Raw genomic sequence first — 22317 nt, forward strand, 5'->3', positions numbered from 1 at the left:
GAGGCCCCCCCACCCGCCCGCGGGAGAAAGCGCTAGCATCTAAGTGGGCGGGCCCAAAACTTCGGCCCCGTCGTTGCCTGGCAACAGCCATTCAGTCCGGTTGCTGGGACACGCGTCACCATGGCGACAGCTCCGCGCCGCCCGCTCCGAGTATTTAAAGAGCAAGCGCGCGCAACGGCTGGGTGTCGGAAAGCAGTTTTCCGGGCCACCGCGGTCTCCCCTCCGGCCTCCGCGTCCCCCCACGACCGTCCCCTCCCCCTCGTTCAGGCGCCAAGTCTCTGGCCTCCAGGGTGGACCCGACTCCCCAGCGCGACACCGTTTCTGGGGCTGGTCCGGCTGCAGGCGGTGCGGAGCGGGATCCCGGGCCCCGGGTGGGCGGGAGGGACGGGACGCGGTGCAGTGTTGTTCTCTCCCCCGCCAATATTGCACTCGTCCCGGCCTCCGGCCCCCCCGGCCCCCCGGCCTCCCCCTCGCCCCGAGCGGCCCAGCTCCAGCCCTCCTGGCTCTCGATCCGAACGACCTGATAGACTGGATTGTCGCCGCTGCCACACCGTGAGTAAGGGGGGGCCGGGAGGGCTTTAGCCATCTTCTGGTCAGCCCCTTATCCTTCACCTGCCCCAATCCAGTGCCCTTCTTCCGCCACGCCACGGGGCCCCACACTCAGGAACTTCCAACCTCCCAGCCCTCAGGCTCCTTCCTGCTCCCTGCACTATCACTGGAAGTCCCTCATATAAGCAACACGTGCTCCCTTAGAAAACCACTGTAACTTTATGGCAACTGGAGGTTATCTTTCCTGGGGTTAGCTCCTGAGAAAAATACCCCTTGAAAAGCTCCGTCTCCTGGACAGTGGGGGTCACCACCCCTCTGGGGCTGAACACCTGTGGGTGCCACAGGACAGTCTGTTTGGCTGGGTGGCTGTAGATTAGACCCCAGGGGCTCCAGGATGGACCCCAAGGCCGGAGGATCTAAAATCAGGATTTTGAGTCCAGTGGGCACCTCTTCACACTCTTTCCTGGAGCAGCTGCCTCCGGAATGGCTCAAAATCCTCAGGCACTGTGTCTAATGAAGGAGAAAGGATTAAGGTCAGAAGATAGAACTCTCCAAGAGGGGATACAGAAGGTCAGGGTGATCTCAGACTGGAGCCTCACCATTGCATCGATACTGGAGATTGGACCAAATGATGTTTTCTTGGGAGAAGCAGAATACACCAAGACGCCCTCCTCGCATGGCTGTGTCAATGATCACCCCAGAATCCGCCACTAGCTGAGGACCCTCATAGAGCTTCACCCTGTCCAGGATAGGGGTGTCCATTGGTGCTAGGGTGCCAGCAGGCACTGGGCCATCGAACCCAGGCCCTGCTCATCCCCAACCCCCCTTGAGCTCACCAGGCCAGAGAGAGAACGGAAGGAGGGAGTGGGAGGAAGGAAAGGGGAGGGACGGGGTGCTTTTCTCAGGACTGGGGCCCCTGCCTCTTTGTCCACCCCCTTTGCATCTCAAAGCACCAGCCGCATTCCAAGCGAGGATTGGGTTGCCATGACAATGAGCACAATGGGCTGGGGGGTGAAGTCACCCGCTTCCCAGGCTCTAGTCCACCCTCCCTCATCCTCTGCCCTGGCACCCTGCAGCCCCAGGCACCTTAAAGGGAAACCAACCCAAGTCCCTGGACCCTAGGCTCTTGCGTTTCCCCTCCCTTCCCTGTCACCCCCACCAACTAGGAAATGCACAGTGCTGCACACAGCACAGAACTGAGAAGCCTTAGCTCTGCTACTAAGAACCATGTGGTCTGGGCCTCAGTTTACTCTTCTGCAAATGACCCCTTCAGAGTCAGCTTCTGGGAGGTGCCACAGAAGGCACCGAATGTCACGGGCCTCTTCACAGACTGGCCTGCACTTTAGAGGCTCCCAAGGTATGCCCTCATTTTACAGAGGGGAAATTGGATCATGGACCAGGAAGGACTTGCCCAACATCGCCTATAGGTCCTGGGCAGCACCAGCTCCAAGGCCCAGGCTGCCTGACAGGTAGGAGAGTGGGGCTGAGAGGGCAGAGAGAAGCGGCTTCAGTCCCAGCCCATGGCACCAAGGAATGGAGTAGCAGGGCAGTCACTGGTGAGTCTCAGCTACAGATGAAGAAAGAGTGGGCTGGGGTCCCTCAGGATGGTGCAGCCCCTCCCCTCACCGAATGTAGCCAACTTGGGGCCGGTGCAGCAGCTGCCAGCGATAGGAGGTCTTGTCACGCCAGCCCACATTTCGTGGGTCAGTCCACAGCAGTCGGACCTGATCAGGAGTGTGGCCAGTATGCCACAGGGCATTCCGGAGGTGTTCACCGGGGCCGGACACTGATGTCACTGCCTGGAGGGTATTGGCAAAGACAGCAGCTCAGCCACAGGTTGATAACGGGTTGATAAGTGCAGGTGGAAAAGGAAGTCAAGGAGATCGGAGAACATTCTAGAGTCCTGGGGAGCTAGCTTCCAGGCCATATGTCTAAGAAAGAGGGTTCCCCCTCAGGCAGTGGGGGAAGCCCTAGGGTCAGCCCAAGGAGGCTTTGGGACTGGAGGAAGTGGGCAGACTCAGACCTTGAGCTGCAGCCCGGGCTGAGCGACAGCCCGGAAGGGTGTGGCTTGCCAGTAGGTCTGCTCTGTTTGCTTCCACATGACCACATAGAAGCGGCCGCTATCCTGATAGCTGAAGAGAAAGCCTGCGTAGTCATCATCAGTCACTGTGTTCACATGGAAGGTGCCTTCAAAGTCCACACCATTGAAGGCTGTATACCCTGGGGGTGGGTGGGATCAAGGTCAAGGGCAGCAAAGCCACTACAGGCCTGCTGTGGGCCAGGGGTGGGAAGGAATGCTTGCAGTATGGGTGGCCAGTGTGGCCCCCTCCCTCTGCCCCTGTAGGATTCCTCCATTTGGAAACGATTGACTGGGTGTCCCGCACATACCAACTGCCAGGCCGGGGTCACTGTTCATGGTCTGAACGATTTCCATACCCTGGTGGTGTGTAGTAAAAAAGAAAGCCCTGTTCCGGGTACGCTACCTCATCTAGGCCCCACCTGGTAGTCTGCTCTGTCCAGCACTTGCCCAGCCCACTGCCCTCGTACCTGATTGAGCACGACCCAGTTTGGATCAATCTGAGCATCACCCTCAGGATCCAGGACAACAGTCTGATAGGCTCGAAAATCTGTGAGGGTCACCTCTGCACTTTCAGGGCACACATCCAGGGGATCTACCACCGCATCATTGTCAAAATCATCCTCACACACATCACCAACGCCATTGCCTGGGCAGAGTGAAGCCAGGCATTCAGGAAGGCCTGGTCGTGGCCTCTAGACAACACTACCAACTGTTGGGCCTTGTCTTCCTGACTTCCCCCTGGCAGCACCTACCACCTCCCCCTGGGTAGGGCTCCCACCAGTGCCATCCTCTGTGGGACCCCAGCCTTACCATCTGAGTCCTTCTGATTGGGATTGGGTACCAGGCGACAGTTATCAGGACCAGGAGGCACATAGTCTGGGACCCCATCATTGTCATCATCCCCATCACACTCATCTCCAAGTCCATCATTGTCTGAGTCCAGCTGGGAGCTGTTTGGCAGCTGTGGGCAGTTGTCTTTGGTGTCCTGATGTCCATCCCCATCACTGCCCAGAAGAGGCATCGAGTAAAAGCTCTAAAAGTACCAAGTCCATCCCCTCTCTTCTGCTCAGGAGTCTGGGGTGTGCCCTCCATTCAGCCACATTCCCTGCAGTCAGCCAGGTGAGGCGAAGCTCCAACAGCAAAAGTGGGGGGTAGCCTAGGGGAGTGACTTCCCACCCAATAGTAGTGGAGAATCAATTAAGCTGTACAGGAAGTAGAAAACAGACTGGAGGAAAGTAAAGGAGCCCCGATGAGACCAGCTATTTCCTGGCGCCCCCTACCTGTCCTCATTGGTGTCACAGACATCCCCCACCAGGTCACTGTCTGCATCTGTCTGAGAGAGAGGGGCCTGTTCTCACCATCTCTTGATAACTCTGAAGACAATGGCCACACTGCTTCCCATGTGAAGGGCTGGGGCTTTACCTCCTGTCCTCCCCATCCCCTGTACCTGGGTAGGATTGCTCATTTCAGGGCAGCTGTCACAGGCGTCTCCTACCCCATCCTCGTCCCTGTCTGTCTGCAGGGGGTTGGGGACTTTAGGACAATTGTCTAATCCATTGGGGATGCCTACGAGACAGGCAGGTTGCACAAGGTTGTCACTACAACATGTCACACTCTTTTGGGGTCAGCGAAAGCCCAGAGCTTGTCTCCCACTCAGAGGACAGCAGGTTAGAGAATCCACCAGGACCCCCTTGCCCACTCCTGCCTCCCCCTGCCTCCTTCTTCACGTCTCCAGGGACTTCTGCCCAGCCCACCTACCCCCACCACAGGTCTCACACTGCCCAACTGCCCTTCATTCCCACCAGCATCCGAATCCTCACAGGCCTCCCAGTCCCCCCGGCCCCAGCTGCACCGTCCCCATCCACATCGTTGTCACATGCGTCCCCTTCCCCGTTGCCGTCTGTGTCCTTCTGGTCATTGTTGGGAACGTTGGGGCAGTTGTCACAGGCATCCCCGAATGAATCTGTATCAGAGTTTTGCTGGTCCTTGTTGGGGAACAGCCGGCAGTTGTCCTGGGGCGGGACAAAGAGTCAGGCTTCCCTTGCCCCACTGGCCACCCAGCCCTCACCTTATCCCTGAGCCCTTGTCTGCCATCACTTCTCAGGATGGCCTGCCTGCCCACCCTCCATGTGATCCATCTTGTCCTCCCAAACTGAGTACTGGGGCCCGTCCTGCAGAGCTGCCAGGGACTGAGGGGGTTGTGGCAGGGTTATGGGACAAGGTGTGGAGGGGAGCAGAGGAGCCACCTCGACATTCTTGATCCCATCCCCGTCAGCATCATCGTCACACTGGTCCCCCACGCCATCATTATCAGCATCTTCCTGCCCAGAGTTGGGTGTCAAAAGGCAATTGTCCTAAATGTCAGGGGAGAAGCTCAGATGAGTCGTGGCCTGCCCCAGCCTGGATGCCCACCACAGCCCGCCCGCCTGCCTGCCCCCCCCACCTGCTTGCAGTGCTTATTGTTGTCCATGCATGGCAGGGCCTGGTCCGGGTAGCCATCAATGTCCGTGTCGGTCCCACACACGTTCCCATTCCCGGCCCAGCCCACATTACACTGAGTAAAAAAAGGGGAGCAGTGAGGGCCAGTAGGGCTCTTCACACCCCAGTTCCATTCTCCCCAGCCCGTTCCCGGGGCCCTTTCCCATGTGGGGCCCCATCCCAGGCCCTAAGTAGGTTCATGGCCCTCCCCCTTTCTCCAGATTCTCCTGTTCCTCTCAGGCCCCAGGCCTAGCTCACCGAGCAGGATACTGCCCCATTGCGTTCAAAGAGACAGTGCGCGTGGACATGGCAGGGGCTGTGGGCTGGGCTGTGGCAGGTGCGGGCTGGGAAGCAGCCCTGGCTCTGGTTGCCCAGGAAGCCCAGGCGACAGGGACCACACTTGAAAGAGCCCTAAGGACAGGGAAGCAACGTCTCAGGAAGGAGGGTCAGCCTGCCCAGCACCTTGGACCAACACTGACCCACTTGAGGGGTGTCCACAGGCACACCCAGCTTGATGCCAGCTAAACCCAGCAGTACCTTTGGGCTCTCCTGGCAGCCTGTCCATGTGTATCCCAGCCCTAGTTTTCAGGGGAGGATGCTGAGGCTCTGGAAGGCTGCTAAAGGTCACAGCGGAAATGGACCCAGAATTCCCAACCTGTGTGTGCAACATCTATGTGGACTGCCCAAGAGGAGGAGGTGGCCACGCAACAGGTTTGAAGTGGCCGCACACCCCAGCACCACAGACACATACTCGGGGCACTTGGCTCACCACAGTGTTGGTGCAGATGGAGTTTGGGTCACAGCCACCATTGTTCCCATCGTTGCACTCGTCCACATCGTTGCAGACCTGAAGGGGCAGACTCTGGGTAGAACCAGACTGACGGCAGGTCTCCTCCAGCAAAGCCAGTGCACACACCCAATCCCACTCATCACAACGATCCCAGATCCAGCCTAGATACCCTTGGTCCCCATGAGATCAACACCTCATCTTCACACTCTGCCCAAGCTAACCTGTTTGCTGGCACGGGCATAGTCGATGCCCACACCGGACACACGAGTGCCTTTGTAGCCTCGAGGACAGGCTTCACAGTGGAAGCCAGGCATGGTGTTGATGCAGCTGACCCCAGGGAAGCAAGGGTCAGCGTGAGCACACTGGGGGCAGAGGACAAAACAATCAGTAGTCAGGCCCGCCTGTGCTTTTCTCTCCACCCGGCTTCACTGCACTCTGATGCCTGCCCCTGGGCCCCTAAGCTCCCTCCCAGCAAGGTTTAGCTGGCCCCGTGCTCCCCATGTGGTCCTCTGGTCTTCCCCATGGGCTTTGTGTCCCCCCTCCTCACTCCTTTTCCAGCACCCCAATGTCTTAAAGCCCAGGCTCTTCTGCTTCTGACGGACATCCACCCCTCCTCCTTGGGCCAGATCTCTCTGCCCTCCCGGGCCACCATCCCCCACCTCATTGATGTCAGTGCAGTGGGTGCCATTGCCCTGCAGGCCAGGGGGGCAGGGCCCGCAGCGGTAGCCGGGGTACTCATACACTTCCATGCAGTCCACGCCTCGGAAGCAGGGGTTGGGGCTGCAGTGGGAACGCTGCTCATGGAAGCCTGACAGAGGGGTGGGGGGCACCATCAGAGCCACCTCAAGGTGGCCATTCACATCACCAGAAGTGGAGGCTGAAGCCTTGGGGTGGGGAGCACAGGGACGCCATCCAGAGCCTGCCCCACTCCCACTCACCGCACACCTGACACTCCATGATGGTGTTTCGGATCAGAGACATTTCCTTCACCTGGTAGATAGAATGGTGGGGGCTGTAGGCTCTTTGCCTCCACCAGCTCCCCAGGATCAGGGCCACCCTCCACTGGTGCACTCAAACCTGGTCTCGGATATCGTCCCGCAGCTCCACCAGGATCTGGTTGAAGAGGGTGAGCTGGGTGACCAGCGCCTTGGTCTGCTCTCCTGTCAGAGCCCCAGGAGCAGAGAAGCTCAGACCTGGGTGACAGCCCTGGACCCCCTCTGGGGCAAGAAATCAATTCCTGCCCCTGCTGCCCACCCCACTTTTAAACCCACCCAGCTCTTGGGCTAAGGATTTTGCTTCAGGCAGCCTTTCCTCCCTCCCACCTCCTCGACCTGCTCACCTAGGATGGACTGGAGCGCATTGGTCACTGTAGAGGAGAAAAGAGCATCAGAAGGCAGACATGGGAAGAGGGGGAGGGAACAGAGGCTGAGAGGTGTCTTGGAACAAGGCAGCACCAGCTCTCCCCCAAGGGTACGGACCCTCCAAGGGGTTGCCTGGGTCACAGCCCAGGTCCTCCTGGCTCCCAGGCCTGGGAGTGGCAGAAGGGATCCCAGGGAGAGGTGACCCAGGGCAGGGCCAGGGCCCCAGTCCACTCCATTTTCAAGCCCCTCCCCTGCGCCAAGCTTCTGGGAGAAGTCGGCGTTTTATTTAACTAAGAACCTCTGATCATCCTTATCAGAGAGACTAGGTGGATGGACAATGCTCAGAGGAACTGCTGGTAGGTGACAGCCACCGGCAAAGGCCGACCCAAGTTGCCCTCTGGGTCACCACAACCAAGCTAACTCCCTCACCCCCACACAGGTTGCTTCAGGGTCCATTCTTCTCAGATGGGCCTGTTTTCCGAGCCACCCCAGTAGGTGTGCTGACCTGAACAGATGCCTGTTCTGACCCACACCTCCCTGGATGGCTGTGTCACTTGGAGATCATAGAGCCAGAGGTGAAGGAGATTGGGGGCCACAGGGTCAGAAGCCCCAGAAACCAGTGAGCCAAAGGAATGCGTTAAGGGGGATGTCAGGGAGATGAGAATTGACAAAGGTCAGAGGATGTGATCTGGGGTCCAGAAGGTTAGCTAACAGAAGTCTCCATGTTACCTGCACTGTGGATGGACTCGTCCCCCTGGAAGGGACACTCACTCAGGGCTCCCACCCGGGCCATGGACCCGCCCAGAATCATTTTCATAGATTCCACGAAGCCCTGGGGGAAGGACAGCAGCAGGGTAGGGTGGTAGACCCGCCAACACCTCCTTCCCACTGCTGCAAAATGTTTCCATTGAAGCTTGGGGCCCCCTCCCCGCTCACCTGCATCCTCAGATAAGCCTTCTGCCCAGTCCGAATCTCCAGCCCATCCACCTCTGCTGGGGGAATGGGGGCCATTCCAGGGAGGCCAGCATGCTGGTCTCCCAGCTTGCAGTCCACATAGAGCTGCAGGGCAGGGCTGGGTTGGGCCGGGCCTCGGAGACGCAGGAGAGCTGTGTGTGTCCGCCCGTCGGCCAGGCCTGCTTGCTGCAGGTTCACTGCGTGGACTTTGCCATCCTCCCGCTGGTACCGTACCAGCACTGCCCAGAAGGGGAGGTTAGTACAGATACTGTCTCCCAGCTAAGCCTTGGATCACCTCTTCCGGATAGCACACCCATCATCCCCTAGTCAGCTAGGTATCTCTCATCACCTTGTATGTGATAGGTGAGGAACAATAAATGTTCTTCAAACTGGTTCGAAGACTAGAACTTCCTTAGTCTTCAGTGACATCAGATCACTCTGTCCCTTGCTAGAGTGGCAGCTAGTTCTGTACCCACTGGACTGTGCCACAGATCTGAGAGATTATTGGGACACAGCAATGTGCCTCTCCCTCCCCAAGGCAGCCCCAAGTACAACATGCCTTCCCTACGAGTATCAGGCCTTGCTTTATTGCTGTGTACCTGGCCTTCTGAGGCACCTCCTAGGCACCCCATTCCAAGTGCCCCATGGTGCCCAAGCACAGCCAGATGGGTCCATGCCCCACCCCTCAAGACCCCGAGGAGAATTAAGAGGGATATGGGAATGGAGGATGAGGGAAAGTGCTTGAGGGGATCACTGTGGCAGGAAAGGAGATGCGCTCTAGTCACCTTTGTTAATTTTGCCCACAACAGAGGCCTCCAGCCATCTTGTGTTGTCTTGGCGAGAGTAGAGGCCAAAGAGGACACCACCCTGCTTGGGGGGCAGGCGGAAGGTGGACAGGAGGTAGATGTCCCCAGCAGTGAGCAGGGCTGCCCGGATCTTCTCCGCTACAGCTGTCATCTGCCGAGACTCGCCCACAGTCAGCAGGTCAATTACTAGCCAGGTCAGAGAGAGGGGTCAAATGCTAAATAAGGCCTGCCCTTTCTCCTGAACCCTGGGGGGTGGAGCATCCTTCATCATTACCCCCGCCCCCACCACTAGGCAGCGTTAGTCACCTTCCTGAAATTCAACCCTTGCTGGCATCTAACTCAACTCGAGGAGCCTGCCTTCCCTTCCTGGAGGTTGCCTACTGCCACCCTCTGGGAACCCGCAGGCCTGAGGCTCTCCTGGAAATACAGAAACAGCGCCCGGCACACTGGAGATGCCCCCAGCAGGTGGCGCAAGGGAGCTACTGTGCTGATCCCACGCAGAAGTAGCACCTGGTGCCCACAGGGCAGAAATGGAAAAGCACTTTCTAGGCTGCTGGGTTTGGCTCATTCCACACCCAAATGCCCCTCCTCCCATCCCGGGGGCTCAGCACATCCACTTTGGATAAGCAGAGCTGCCCACGGAGGACTCCAACTCTCCTCCTGTCTGCCTCTGTCCCACGGGAATGGAGGACCCAGCTCTTCTGCCTCCTGTGTCCTGGCCAATCTGTGGTTTCCCTTCCAGCCAGTAATGAATCTGTGCCTGTGTCATCTGTTTCAGCTACCTCTCCCACACCCACAGGCCCATCCCACAGCCAGACCTCCGGGAGAGCCCAGACCTCTCGGTCCCCACCCCCACCTTGTCCCAGGGCAGCCAGGAGCCCCCGGGATGAAGAATCCCACCTTTGCACTGACCTCCCAGACCCTGGGGTGCCTGGGGATGCTCAGCCACCAACCCGGCAGAGCAGCCCTTGCACCCAGCTCCTGAGTCCTCTGCCCTGGCCTCGTGCTGACCCTGGCCAGCTCCTAATCACCCACTACCCTCTGGTGTTCACTCCTCCCCCTATGGCCAAAATTTCACCACCTCTTCCCCCTGTTCAATTTCAGGACTCTCTCCTTGCCCACATGTTTCCTGCTCCTAGGCTGAAGGCAAATGGAGCAGAGGCCAAGAGGGGTCTAAGATGATGGACGCTGGCTTACCCTGCAGGTCCTGACTGGCAGATGCGAAAGTGCAGAGGAGGAGAAGAGCCAGGGCCCCCCGAAGTTCCTGCGTCTCCATGCTGCTCAGCTGGCTCACTACCCCTGGCAGGCAGGCGGCTGGGAGGGGAAAAGGCTAGGCGGAGAGAGCAGGAGCGGGGGGCGGAGGGACTGGAAGGGGGAGCCGAAGGGGGGGCCAGCAGGCGGTGGGGGGGGGGTGGGGGCGAAACAAAGAGCTGCCAATCAGCCTGGAGGCATCCCCAGCTCTGGGACTCAGGGGCACTGGGGAAGAGTCTGAAGGCCTTCCTGCCTCCTGCCTTTCCCTAACGGTCCTCTCTCCCAGGTGCCTACCTCTCTCTCACCCTCCCGGCATGTCGCTGCTGGGGGCCACTACCGAACGCTACTGTTTTCTGTAAGTTACAGTTGGGGAAGACAAGAACCCCAGGCCGGGGCAGCGTCAGACAGTGGGCCTTATTCCACAGCTGGCAGGAAAGGATGCCAAGGGAGTGGTGGAAACCAGCTTGCTATCGTGCTCAGGGGATGCCCACATGGCTTGAAATTTGCTGCTCTGACGAAGCAAGTACTTTTTATTAAGGTGGGGGTCCTCCGACACATGCCTCTTTCCTAGGGAAACGTGGAGGCCTCCGCTAGGAACCGCAGGGCCAGTTGAACACAGTGGCCAGTGAAGAGGTTGGAAGGAAGGCCTCTGGAACGAGCAAAGGGCCAGCAGGGCCAAGAGGGAACCAGGGCGCAGGCCGGGGGCCGGGGCCGGGGCCGGGCCGGGAACACAGGGGGCACTGGCGGGCAGGCCATGACCCGGATGAAGCGTAGGGGCGCCTCGGTTCCCGTCACCACGGCAACGGCCGCGAGCCCCACCCCCTCCCCCACCCAGGCCCCAGCCCGACCCGGCTCCGGCCGCCGCCGCCCCTGTTTTGTTTCCATGGCGACAGGCGGCGCGGGGCCGGCTCCAAACATAACGCGCTGTGGAAAACATGCGGCTCGGGGGACCCCCCCGCGGCCCCTGCTCCGGGCCGAGCCCCGCGGGGCCTTGGCGCGGCCCAGGCCGCGTGCAGATCTGCGAGAGCCCCCAGAGCCGGCCCGGGCGCACAAGACCCGCCTCGCCGGGACCCGCCGCGCCCTCGGGGCTCCCGGCCTCGCCGCAGTCACGGCGCTCAGCCTCCGCGAGGAGGGCCCGGCCGACAACCCTTCCCCCCTTCGGGAGCCGCCTCTGGTGCCGGCGGCGGCCGCCCTCCCCCGAAGCCCTCGGCTCCGCCCCGTGCAGCCCCGCCCCGCGCAGCCCCGCCCCGCCTCGGGGCTCCCTCCTGCCCCCGCCCCCGGCGACCCTCTGGGCGCGGCGGAGGGGCGGGGCCGCGCGGGGGCGGGCGGAAGCGCCGGGGGAGGTGCTTCCGGGCCAGAGGGCGGGCAAGATGGCGGCGCCCATGGAGCTGTACTGCTGGTCGGGGGGCTGGGGGCTACCGTCAGTGGACCTGGACAGCCTGGCCGTGCTGGTGAGGGGTGGCGCCGTTGTCCTGTGCTGCGCCCTGGAGGACTGGGGAGGGACTCGAACTGACCGGTCGTCCGAATTTTGCCAGGGCGCCTCAGCACGGGCGCACTGGGGGAAACTGAGGCAATCAAAGGCTGTGCCCGGCCGATAGGGGCACGCCCTATGGCTTAACAGCCCGGGTTTTGTGCAGCCAGAGCAAGAGGTCTGGTCGGGGGTTCAGGAAATAGGTCTTAGTCCTTGCTCGTCCATTGTTCATTTACTGGCTGTGTGACCTTGGAGCGATCCCTTGTGGTCTCTGAGCCGTTTCTCCATCGAGAGCTTTACTGAGTCCGGACGATCTCAGGGTTCTCAGGCTTGGCATTCCTGTCTTCTCAGGCTCCCTTTTCTCCTTCTCCCCCCGCCTCACTAAACAGCATTTGCTGAGATTTATTGAACCAAGAAGCTCACCAGCACATTCTGTGGAAAGAGCTTTGGAGTCAGACTAGTTCACTTCATTCGTTTACTCACTCCTTCATTTAATAAGCACTTGTTGGGCCTCTTCCAAATACCACACTTGGGCACGCAAAGATGAATAAGACTTAGCTCCTACCCCGTAGTTATTTGCAGAGAGGCAGACACGTTAGCAAACGCGCCTACTGTGTAATGTGTTCTGGTGCTAAGCTTTAAGTAGGAACAGGCCACAGAGACTCCCAAAGAAGGACACAGTCAGTGCTCCTGAGAAAAGGGATGTACGAGAGTTAGGAAGAAGTTGGGAGGCTCTGCGTACATCAGGGAGATGGCAGCAGAGGAGATGGGGGAAGGCTCTTTCTGGCAGACCTGACATTAGAGACAGGTCCATAGTTTCTCTGAGCCTGTGTTGCCCATGGTGAAACAGCTGATGTCCACCTCTTTTGTGAGGCAAGTACTAAGCGTAGCACAGAAGGAATTCAGTGAGTGTTATTTCTCTTGTTGATTCCCCTGTGGGGGCCTGTCTGCCTTCTGCTTCCTTCCCTGCAGACCTATGCCAGGTTTACTGGCGCCCCTCTCAAGGTGCACAAGATTACCAACCCCTGGCAAAGCCCTTCAGGTACCCTATGCTCCCGGGGGGGTGAGGGGAGCTGAGCAGGAGACGGGGAGGAATATGCTGCACGTTCATATGGACAGGCAGCTGAGGGTCTGGTGGGCCTCCTGTCTTCTCAATGTCAGGAACTCTGCCTGCCCTTCGGACCAGTCATGGAGAGGTCATCTCGGTACCACACAAGATCATCACCCACCTTCGAAAAGAGGTAGGTGGCTCAGTGGGTAGGAGGGCTGCCAGTGAGAGGAGTTCAGTCATTTCAGCACAACACACGTTTATTGATAAAGCTGAGCTGGATGCAGGTGACCCAGAACTTCAAGGAGCACCTAGTCCGATGGGAGAGGCACACACAGTGCTGCTGGCCAGGTGTTCAGCTGGGGCACTGGGGAGGCCTCTGGAAGCTCAGTGCCTTTTGCCTGCTGGGCAGGGAGGGGTGAGTGGGCAGATGACATAGGGAAGGGGAAGGAGGGCAGAGGACAACATCAGCTCAAATGAGGCCCCCAGAGGTGGCTCCTGTCCTCTCAGGGACCGAGTTAGGCTGAGTTATGGGGCTCAGGATGGGCAAGACATAGAGCCAGCATGGGGACATTGAGAAAGTTATTACAGGACGAACAGGGGCACCTTGCCTGTATGATCTTGGGCAAGTCCCTTCACCTCTCAGGGATGTAAGTTCCTTGTTTGTAGAGCGAGGGGGCTTAGTTAGGGCTCCTCTTTCACCAGAATACTAGTCAGATAGGGCCTCTTCTTCATTTCTGCTTTCCCAAACGTGAAGGACTCGAGGATTCAGTATAGGCTTGGGAGGCATGGAGGGAAAGGACCCAGGTAGAAGGCAGAGCTCCTGGCAGGGACAGGACCTCTGCCTTGACTCTTTATGTCTGGGCACAGCCTTTCTGGTTTCCAGTTTTCTCCTAACACAGCCACAGTGAGAGAAGATTCCACAGGGAAGAAACAGGCTCAGAGAGATGGTTTTCTTTTTCTTTTTTCTTTTTTTAATATTTATTTGTGAGAGACACACACACACACACACAGAGAGAGGCAGAAACATAGGCAGAGGGAGAAGCAGGCTTCATGCAGGGAGCCCAATGTGGGACTCCATCCCAGATCCCGGGATCACGCCCTGAGCCAGAGGCAGACGCTCAACCATTGAGCTACTCAGGCGTCCCGAGAGATGGTTTTCTAAGGATCATGTTCCAGAGGTTATGTGGGGACAGACCTTCCTCAGGATGTGGAGAAGGTTGCTGGAGACCAGACGCTGGAGCCTACCAAGGCGTGGCAGACTGAGACTTGGGGTACGGTCAGACCGTGTGTGGTGGCGGCACAGAAGAAATAGCCAAGTCCTGGGCTTTGAGAGAACCCGCAGGGGGGCCCGGGCATGGGGATGGCGTCCCCTAGTTCTGAGGGCCACACTGCATCTGAGCTCGACTCTGCCAGCCGTGTGATATACAGACAGGGGAAGTCCCTGTTAGAAAGTGGCTGTCAGCAGGCGTGCTGCCAGCTTTCCGTGGAGGCTCCGGGAGCTGCTCCTGGTTTGTGGCTGGGCCTTCCTCCCTCCCGGCAGTGGGCACCCGACCTTGATGGCCAGCAGGCTCCAAGGCCCAGGCTTTCCGCCAACAGCAACAGGCTGCAGTATGGGCCCAGGCAGGGGGGCCTCAGTGGGAGAAGTGCTTGTTCTGCCTCTGCTATATTCAGAGGCCAAGAGGGTGGTGCTGGATAGGATGCCTCTCTCCTTGGGGAAGTGCCCCCTGGAGCCTCCTCGTGTCCACCTCATAGACGTCTCCTCCACAGAAGTACAATGCAGATTATGATCTGTCGGCCCGGCAAGGGGCAGACACATTGGCCTTCATGTCTCTGCTGGAGGAGAAGCTGCTCCCGGTGCTGGTGAGTGAGTGCGCCTGGACCTCCAGTGGCTGTGGCTGGTGGGGGGCGGTGGGGGAGTCAGCGACACCCACGAAGGCCTCCCTAAGTCAGGCAGGTGCACTGGCTCAGACCTGCTTCATCCTTCCTACTGCCCGATCCAGATACATACTTTTTGGGTAGACACCAAGAACTATGTGGAAGTGACCCGGAAGTGGTACGCAGAGGCTATACCCTTTCCCCTGAACTTCTTCCTTCCCGGCCGCATGCAGCGGCAGTTCATGGAGCGGCTGCAGCTGCTGTGCGGGGAGCACAGCCCAGAGAATGAGGAAGAGCTGGAGAAGGAGGTACCTCTGGGGCAGGGGGCTCCGTAGGAGAGGAGCCCCAAAGATGATGGTCAAGAGTGGGGATGCCTGGGATGGGAGGTAGCTCTGTTCCCACAGCCACAAGCCTGCCTCATGTCCTCCCTACAGCTATACCAAGAGGCCCGGGAATGCCTGACCCTGCTCTCTCAGCGCCTGGGCTCTCAGAAGTTCTTCTTTGGAGATGCGTGAGTCTGTCTTCAGGGCAAATATACGTGGTTTGGGAGAAGATACGGGTTCATATGTTGCCACAGGGACTGGGGTGGCTCAGGCGCTGGACGAGAGGTCCTCGGTACAGACCCTGGGCCTGATGACAGTGGGGCTGTGTGTGTGTGGGGTGGGAGGGCCGCCAGGCACAGGAGGGGCTTGCAGGGCGGTGGGGCACTCAATGGGCCCTTTATGCAGCCTCAGGATAGAGTCCCATTCAGGGCCAAGCTGGCGCCACCTGGGGAGCTCTCACCACACCAGGCCCAGAACTGGGTGTCTTCTCCTCCCCCGGGGGCCCTCTGCTGCCAGAGCCCACCTCCTGGGCTTGCTTTTCCTCTAATGCTCTCCTCGCCCCTTCTCTCTCTGCTCCAGCCCTGCCTCCCTGGATGCCTTTGTCTTTGGCTATCTGGCCCTGCTGCTGCAGGCCAAGCTGCCCAGTGGAAAGCTGCAAGCCCACCTGCGGGGGCTGCAGAACCTCTGTGCGTACTGCACACACATCCTCAGCCTCTACTTCCCCTGGGATGGAGGTAAGGGGCAGACAGGTGAAAGGGTAGGCACGAGCCCTGGGGAGGGTGGGCGGGGGTCTAGGATGTAGCCTTCCTGCCCACCTTCCTTCCTTGTTCCTCAGCTGACGTGCCACTCGCACGCCAGACACCAGTGGGCCCAGAGACGGAGGAGGAACCATACCGGCGCCGGAACCAGATCCTGTCTGTGCTGGCAGGACTGGCAGCCATGGTGGGCTACGCCTTGCTCAGTGGCATTGTCTCCATCCAGCGGGCCACACCTGCTCGGGCCCCTAGCACACAGTCCTTGAGCATAGCTGAGGAGGATGAAGACGAATGACTTGTCCTCATGCTCTCAGGACTGAGTTTTCTACTCTCGTACATTCCAGAGGCCCCTGTGTTTCCCTGTTGTTGGTACGGCTGGAAGTGAGCTGCTGCTCCCATAATAAACCTGTCCACGCTGACTGGAATCAAACATTCTCTTCTTTAAGGGGCCACCATGTCTCCTAGGTGGGGTGCAGGGGGTTATCAGGGGACCTGAGCAGGCCTGCTGGCACCCAGCTTCCCTAGCTGCCTGTGCCCTTGTACCATCCCTGCTGCTGCTCAGCCCAGGAGAGGCACCCAGCTCCCCATTGGGGCCTGGTCTTCCTAATCTCCTTTCCTTAGCCACCCCCACCCCTAGCTTGTGTTTGTACAGACGGTGAGCTCACCCTGGGCCTGGGCCCAGTTTCCATGGGAGCGAGCACATAGCACACACTCACACAGCTTGGGGGTAGGGCTACTGGGGCTTCCCTGCCCTCTCCCAAGGAGCCTCTAGCCCTCCGGCCTGCCCCCCCAGCATGAGCTGGGGGAGAGTGAGTCACCCAAACCACTGCTCCCGGGCTTACATCACCTATGTTCACCCCACCCCTCCTAGGTCCTCTTTAGCCACAGACAGCATGGGAGCCAACTGTCCTTTTAATGCCCCAGCTGAGCCCCAGCCCTGCTTGGGCATCTGCCCCAGTCACTGGCGACGCCACAGATACGTATGAATGGAGTAGGCTGGAGAGAGCGTCTCCACGAAGCCCACGGCAGGGTCCTTGATGGTGAGAGGCACATCCTTCGAGGACCTGGGGAAGGAAAGAAAGAGGCTGAGCGCTTGGGCCACCAAAGCTGCCGTCCCAGCCCCAGCCCAATTCCCAGGCCCTGCCATTCTCACCGGTTTAACACAACCACAACTGCAGAGCCGTCAGGACGTGTCAGTGCCACAGTGTCCAAGCCATTCTTCTTGCTGGCTGCCAGCCCCACTCTCTGGGAGCCCTCTGGGATGAACTTGCTGAAGTGGGAACAAGCATGGTCAGGGACTCCAGCCTCGCCCCTCCGGGCTGGAGCCCACTCCCTTGAGAGCAGCCCCTGTCAGCCCCTCACCTGAGAAGTCTCTACCCACTGCCCACCCCAGAGCCCTTCCCATCCCCTGCATCGGGTATTCAGGGCTTGTCGGCTGCCACCTGCTCACTTCCCGCCTGGATGGGGCAGGAGGGACAGCGGTGCCTCTCCCCAGCTCCCACCCTAAATGTCTGCATGGGGCCACATAAGCCCAGTGCAGGAGATCCCAGGCCTGGTGTGGAGTCGGGGCACCTGCCCTCCACTCACCTGAAGTGGCCAAGGTGGTAGAACATGGGCTGTTTATAGAACACATCTTTGGTGATGTCGACGATGATGGGGCTGTCAACAAAGTTGCGCACCCAGTTGGGCCCTCCTTCCAGGTTCAGGGCAAGGTTCCAGTCGGTCCAGCCAACCACATGGTAGAGGAGGTTCTGGGGTGGGAGCAGGGCAGAAAGAAACGCTCCACATGGGGTCCCCGGAGGATATAGTTAAGGGGTGCACAAGCGAAACAAGCTACAATGGTGCCCTGGCCCTGGGAGGGGCACCCTACATCCTCAATACCTAAGGAGAGGGATGGTGAGGACAGAGGCATCAAAAGAGAAGCTGAGGGATCATGGCAAATGTGACTGCCCTAGATGCAGGCATTAAGGGAGGGTAACGGGGTATGCATAACTGTGAGGCGAAGGCACCATAGGGAATCATGACATCCCAACATGTGCCCTAAAGAGCAAATCAAAAAAAAAACAAAAAAAAAAAAAAAAAAAAAAAAAAAAAAAAAAAGAGCAAATCAGGGGATCCCTGGGTGGCGCAGCGGTTTGGGCCTGGCTTTGGCCCAGGGCGCGATCCTGGAGACCCGGGATTGAGTCCCACGTCGGGCTCCCGGTGCATGGAGCCTGCTTCTCCCTCTGCCTGTGTCTCTGCCTCTCTCTCTCTCTCTCTCTCTCTCTCTCTCTGTGTGACTATCATAAATAAAGAAAAAATTAAAAAAAAAAAAAAAAAAAAAACCTTTAAAGAGAAAATCAGCTGGACCAGCTGGGGAAGGGGCCTTCTGTTGGTGAGAGAGAGAAAGAGGGTCTGTGGTGGTCTGCTCGGCAGGAGGGGCTGGGGGCTCACCGTGATGATGCTGTGGCTGTACTGCACCCCTCGGTCCCAAGAGCCCAGCCGCACACTCTGCTCCCAGAACTTGGAGCCCACACAGGCCTCTGAGGCAAAGAGCATTGTGTTGGGGAACAGGCGGTGTGTCTCCCCCAGTGTGGCTTTCGCTGGAGCCAGAAAGTCCAGGTACCAATGTACAGCAATGCCATGGACGTACTTGGCTGCCTCTGGGTCTGCCAGTACCTGTACAGGGAAGGCCAGAGATGCCTGGGGAAGGGGCCACCAAAGCTGAGCCTGGCATGGAGGGTTCTGGAAACAGCACTGGGGACCGGAGGAAGGGGCAGAGGGATGCAGGCAACTAGAGGGACCCCTGGGGCCCTGGAGACGCAGAGAAGGTCAGCACCTGTCAGCCCGTATCAGCACCCCAGGGAGCCACCAGGGTGCCTGGCTCCAGCCCAGGAAATTCTAGGAGTCAGGAGTTGGGGCAGGGAAGACACTACAGGAGCCAGCCACCTGGATGCCAGATTCGGGATCACTGGGATAGCCCTGGAGACCCTGGGCCTTACCACCTGGGCCCAGTGGGGCAGCAGCAAGCGCTGGTCATCTAGTATGAGCAGACGGATGTCATGGTGTGTACTGTTGGCCAGGGCAGGACCCAGGTCCCGGGCAATGAAGTCTCGCTGGTGTTCAGGGGTGAAGCCCAAGCACTGGAAGGGGTATCCGCTGAAAAGCCCTGCGGAAGGCTCATTCTCTGCCGTCACTGCCCAGAACTGCAACTTGTGCTCTGCATAGGCGTCCAGGAACCTAGCAGGGGAGAGGGTGTGAGTGTGCCTAGCCAAGGAAGGCAAGCGAGACTCGAGAATAGGAAGCCCATCGAGGTGGGGGGAACCGGCAGGCCAAATCCAAAAGACCCAGGAGGTAGAAAGGTGACCTGAGGACTCAGATCTGGGGGTGACCCAGGCCCAGGGGTGGGGCGGAGATGAGGGTGTCCAAGAGGGGATCTGGTCCAGACCCCATGGCCTTGCAGTTCCCTTACTTAACAAAGTATCTGGCCCACGTCTGGTGGTAGAGATCCCCAGGCTGACCCTTGAGTGACCCCTTCCCATTCACTGCCCCGTTGGTCTTCAGCCAAGTGGGTGATGTCCAGGGACTGGCGAAGAGTGACACAGGGTGCTGGGCCAGTTCTAGGGCTTGGTGAATCAGGGGTATCTAGAGAATGGAGGTGAGGGCAGAGATACCCAGAACTGTAACATGGACAGACTGGCCCAACCAGTGCATCAGGCCTAACCATCGGCCCCCGCCCTGCCCACCCCCTCCCCTTGAACACAACAGAGAGCAGGGGGCAGGCAGGTTCCAGCTCTCTCTGCAGACTGCTGTAGCCTTAGGCTTCTCTCCCAGCAGCCATCAACTCCCCAAGGGCCGAGTACCCACCTTGAGCTTGATGTCTTCCTCAGGGAGGCTGAAGTTATGCAACTGGAAGTCATCATGGGTGTCATCATAGGTGTAGGTGCGGATGGAGAAGTCACAGCTGGCCATGGGTACCCGGATGATGTTGTACTCGATTCCTGTAGAAAAGGCAGGCCAAGCTATGAGGGTCTGGGTCAGTGGAAGCACGTGAGACCTAGCCTGCCACTTACCAGTCCTAAATTATGACTGAGGTAGGGCAAAGGGAGCCTGGGCTCCCGAGCTGAGCCTGTAGGGCCAGGCCTTCTGAGCCTCAGCAACTCTAAGCACTCAGTGAGAGTCAGGCAGGACAATCTTACTTCACTGGGCATTAAGAGAGGACCCAAATGTTGGGGATGGGTGGAAGTCACGGTCAATGGAAAGGTCAAAGTGTCAATCGCACTATGTCATCATGTTCCCCTTCTCCTCACCTTCTGCAGAGAAATAGGATTTGAGTAGCAAATTCCGGGCAGGGGGTGACAAGGCGAGGATGTTGAGGGCAGCTGCATCCGTCATGGCCCCTCCAAATCCCTTGACCTTCTGGAACTTCTGATCTGGCTGCAGGGTCAGTAGCAGCCCTGAGAACACGCAAGGCAGTGGAAGGGTCTCAGTGCCCCAGGGAGGAAAGTGTGGTGGTCACTGGTGTGATTCTGCTCCAGGGAGATCCCAACCTGCATTTGGGGGTGAGGGGTGGAGTCACCTGTGCCCGTGTGGTTGGCCCGGATGGTCCCCAGACTCAGCTCCATTCGGCGCCCGCTGCGTGTGCTCTCATACCGGCTGAAGGTGCCAGGGGCAGGCAGGGCCAGGGGGTCAAGAGAGTCACAGTATGTGGCATTGCAGACACAGACTACTGAGCTGTAGCCAAAGCTTTTAGGGATGCAGGGGCGGGCACCTGGGAAGGAAGGAGCACAAGTCGAGGCTATAGAATGAAGATCGAGAAGGGACATGCTGGTTGGGATCCTGATCTCAAAAACCCTCTCGCTGTGCCCCCACCCCAAGGTGGGTCCCCATCACTCAAAAGGGTTTATGGAACACCTACTGGAGCTCCAGTATACCGGAAGATGACCAAGGACCCTCAGGCAGAAGAAGCCCGGGGCTCTACATGACTCACTCACCTGATACACATGATACTGCCTGAAGTAGAAGCAATCCCATGAGGCTGGCAGCCATGATGCTTACCCTGCCCAGGGGCTGGAGACGGTCCTGAGAACAGAATGACGAGTGGCTGGAAGGCAGGCCCCTCTCTGTCCCCCAGCGGCTCCCCTTTGGGCCGCGTGCCCACAGCCCAGTCTCCCACCTTCCTTTAACTGGGACAGCACAAGGCCCACAGACACTGGGTGCTGCCCACCCCAACCAGGCTCTTCTCCCCTCTTCCCACCTACCCCTCCATCAAAGGGCCACGATCGCCTGGGTTGGAAGAGACTGTCACTCATTGAATTCCAGAGTCTGGAAGGCCAGGATTCCAGAAGCAGCGTGACAAGACCAATTGGGAGCACTTACCTCTCTGGGAGGACTGGAAAGCTCCATCACCAGGTGAGGGGACAGCAGGGTTCCCAAGCCTCGGAAGGATAGAGGATCCACTAAATAAAAACAGGGATGCAGGTGCCAGCGGTAACTATAGACACCGGATTAACCCTGCAGGTTTAATTCCGGCAGAAAGGAGTGAATGGGTCATGTGATAACTCTGGGCGAGTCACATGATACAGGAAGTGAAGCAACTGCAACCATACTTGTAGAGGGCGGCTTGCTTCCTGCTGGCTGTTGACTACCGGTCTTATGAACTTCTGGAACGCACATTTGGATGACAACCTCAGGAAGAATCTAAATCAAAGATCCGAGTGCAAAGTGAAGTAGAGGCTCCCAAGTCCCTGATGCTGGGAGCCACAGCAGGCACTCTGCTTTCTTGAGAAAAAAATTTTAAGTAATACCTAATAAAGATGGGATGCCTGGCTGGCTCAGTTGATAGAGCACGACTCTTAGTCTCAGGGTCATGAGTTCAAGCCCCATGTTGGGCACAGAGCTTACTTAAAAAATAAATTAAGGGGTTCCTGGGTGCATCAAGTCAGGGAAGTGTCTGCCTTGGGCTCAGGTCGTGATCTCAGGGTCCTGGGATCAAGTCCCACATGGGGCACCCTGCTCAGTGGGGAGTCTGTTTCTCCTTCTTCCCCTCCTCCCTGCTTGTGCTCCCTTTCTCTTTCTCTTTTTCTCTGTCTCTCAAATAAATTAATAAAATCTTTTTAAAAAATAAAAATAGGGATCCTTGGGTGGCTCAGCGGTTTGGCGCCTGCCTTCGGTCCAGGGCGTGATCCTGGAGTCCCGGGATTGAGTCCCACATTGGGCTCCCTGTGTGGAGCCTGCTTCTCCCTCCGCCTGTGTCTCTGCCTCTCTCTCTTTCTCTGTGTCTCTCATGAATAAATAAAATCTTTTTTAAAAAAATAAAAAAAATAGGGATCCCTGGGTGGCGCAGCGGTTTGGCGCCTGCCTTTGGCCCAGGGCACCATCCTGGAGACCCGGGATCGAATCCCAGGTCGGGCTCCCGGTGCATTGAGCCTGCTTCTCCCTCTGCCTGTGTCTCTGCCTCTCTCTCTCTCTCTCTCTGTGTGATTATCATAAAAAATAAATAAATAAATAAATAAATAAATAAATAAATAAATAAAGAATAAAATAAAAAAAATAAATTTAAACATTAAAGAGAAAAATAAGGCAATACTAGGT

The 22317-nt window shown here is 58.2% G+C and overlaps 3 protein-coding genes and 1 long non-coding RNA gene across 12 annotated transcripts; 2 read left to right on the forward strand and 2 right to left on the reverse strand.

Annotated features, from left to right (window-relative positions):
* Positions 1-144: 144 nt before the first annotated feature.
* Positions 145-10762, forward strand: LOC144315819 (uncharacterized). The gene is made up of 3 exons (XR_013381581.1): positions 145-552; positions 9022-9212; positions 10123-10762. It is a non-coding gene; the product is annotated as an uncharacterized LOC144315819 (long non-coding RNA).
* On the reverse strand, positions 746-11068 carry THBS3 (thrombospondin 3). Of its 8 annotated transcripts, XM_077900946.1 has the most exons (24): positions 10216-10359; positions 9325-9435; positions 8998-9204; positions 8195-8451; positions 7988-8090; positions 7237-7263; positions 6975-7057; positions 6836-6887; positions 6557-6705; positions 6119-6259; positions 5877-5954; positions 5366-5518; positions 5073-5183; positions 4876-4983; positions 4482-4641; positions 4077-4195; positions 3910-3962; positions 3440-3633; positions 3097-3275; positions 2938-2986; positions 2573-2769; positions 2176-2348; positions 1149-1288; positions 746-1059 (listed from the first exon to the last, which is right to left on the reverse strand). In XM_077900946.1, the coding sequence occupies exons 2-24, from the start codon at positions 9350-9352 to the stop codon at positions 1001-1003; spliced, it is 2820 nt and encodes a 939-aa protein (XP_077757072.1). In that variant the 5' UTR covers positions 9353-9435; positions 10216-10359; the 3' UTR covers positions 746-1000. The 8 variants fall into 8 exon arrangements, with proteins under 8 accessions (XP_077757072.1, XP_077757071.1, XP_077757073.1 ...); XM_077900945.1 differs by lacking the exon at positions 9325-9435 and having other exon boundaries at positions 10216-11062; XM_077900947.1 differs by lacking the exons at positions 5073-5183; positions 9325-9435 and having other exon boundaries at positions 10216-11064.
* Positions 11069-11189: 121 nt separating this feature from the next.
* MTX1 (metaxin 1) lies at positions 11190-16163 on the forward strand. 2 transcript variants are annotated; one of them, XM_077900961.1, is made up of 8 exons: positions 11190-11720; positions 12713-12782; positions 12902-12981; positions 14544-14651; positions 14792-14974; positions 15101-15177; positions 15569-15723; positions 15825-16163. In XM_077900961.1, exons 1-8 carry the CDS (start codon positions 11205-11207, stop codon positions 16037-16039), a joined length of 1404 nt encoding a protein of 467 aa, XP_077757087.1. In that variant the 5' UTR covers positions 11190-11204; the 3' UTR covers positions 16040-16163. The 2 variants fall into 2 exon arrangements, with proteins under 2 accessions (XP_077757087.1, XP_077757088.1); XM_077900962.1 differs by having other exon boundaries at positions 14559-14651.
* A 475-nt stretch (positions 16164-16638) lies between these two features.
* On the reverse strand, positions 16639-21284 carry GBA1 (glucosylceramidase beta 1). Its single transcript, XM_077900960.1, has 11 exons — positions 21103-21284; positions 20718-20805; positions 20303-20494; positions 20034-20180; positions 19591-19724; positions 19196-19368; positions 18726-18963; positions 18178-18402; positions 17332-17495; positions 16898-17014; positions 16639-16808 (listed from the first exon to the last, which is right to left on the reverse strand). Exons 1-11 carry the CDS (start codon positions 21127-21129, stop codon positions 16703-16705), a joined length of 1611 nt encoding a protein of 536 aa, XP_077757086.1. The 5' UTR covers positions 21130-21284; the 3' UTR covers positions 16639-16702.
* Between the last annotated feature and the right edge of the window lie 1033 nt (positions 21285-22317).

Source organism: Canis aureus, chromosome 6 (assembly GCF_053574225.1).
Source record: "Canis aureus isolate CA01 chromosome 6, VMU_Caureus_v.1.0, whole genome shotgun sequence".
In the NCBI taxonomy this organism is placed as follows: Eukaryota; Metazoa; Chordata; class Mammalia; order Carnivora; family Canidae; genus Canis; species Canis aureus.

What these genes read in the sequence shown, in the direction of transcription:
- THBS3 (XM_077900945.1), bottom strand. Translation starts at nt 10,294, where the DNA reads ATGGAGACGCAGGAACTTCGGGGGGCCCTGGCTCTTCTCCTCCTCTGC. An exon ending in GGGACGATATCCGAGACCAG is followed by an intron (nt 6,888 to 6,974) that starts GTTTGAGTGCAC and finishes TCTATCTACCAG; the next exon opens with GTGAAGGAAATGTCTCTGAT. An exon ending in CAATCAGAAGGACTCAGATG is followed by an intron (nt 3,276 to 3,439) that starts GTAAGGCTGGGG and finishes CACTCTGCCCAG; the next exon opens with GCAATGGCGTTGGTGATGTG.
- MTX1 (XM_077900961.1), top strand. Translation starts at nt 11,205, where the DNA reads ATGCGGCTCGGGGGACCCCCCCGCGGCCCCTGCTCCGGGCCGAGCCCC. An exon ending in TCACCCACCTTCGAAAAGAG is followed by an intron (nt 12,982 to 14,543) that starts GTAGGTGGCTCA and finishes TCCACCTCATAG; the next exon opens with ACGTCTCCTCCACAGAAGTA. An exon ending in CTACTTCCCCTGGGATGGAG is followed by an intron (nt 15,724 to 15,824) that starts GTAAGGGGCAGA and finishes CTTGTTCCTCAG; the next exon opens with CTGACGTGCCACTCGCACGC.
- GBA1 (XM_077900960.1), bottom strand. Translation starts at nt 21,129, where the DNA reads ATGGAGCTTTCCAGTCCTCCCAGAGAG. An exon ending in GGCAGTATCATGTGTATCAG is followed by an intron (nt 20,495 to 20,717) that starts GTGAGTGAGTCA and finishes CTTCCTTCCCAG; the next exon opens with GTGCCCGCCCCTGCATCCCT. An exon ending in AGGAAGACATCAAGCTCAAG is followed by an intron (nt 19,369 to 19,590) that starts GTGGGTACTCGG and finishes TCCATTCTCTAG; the next exon opens with ATACCCCTGATTCACCAAGC.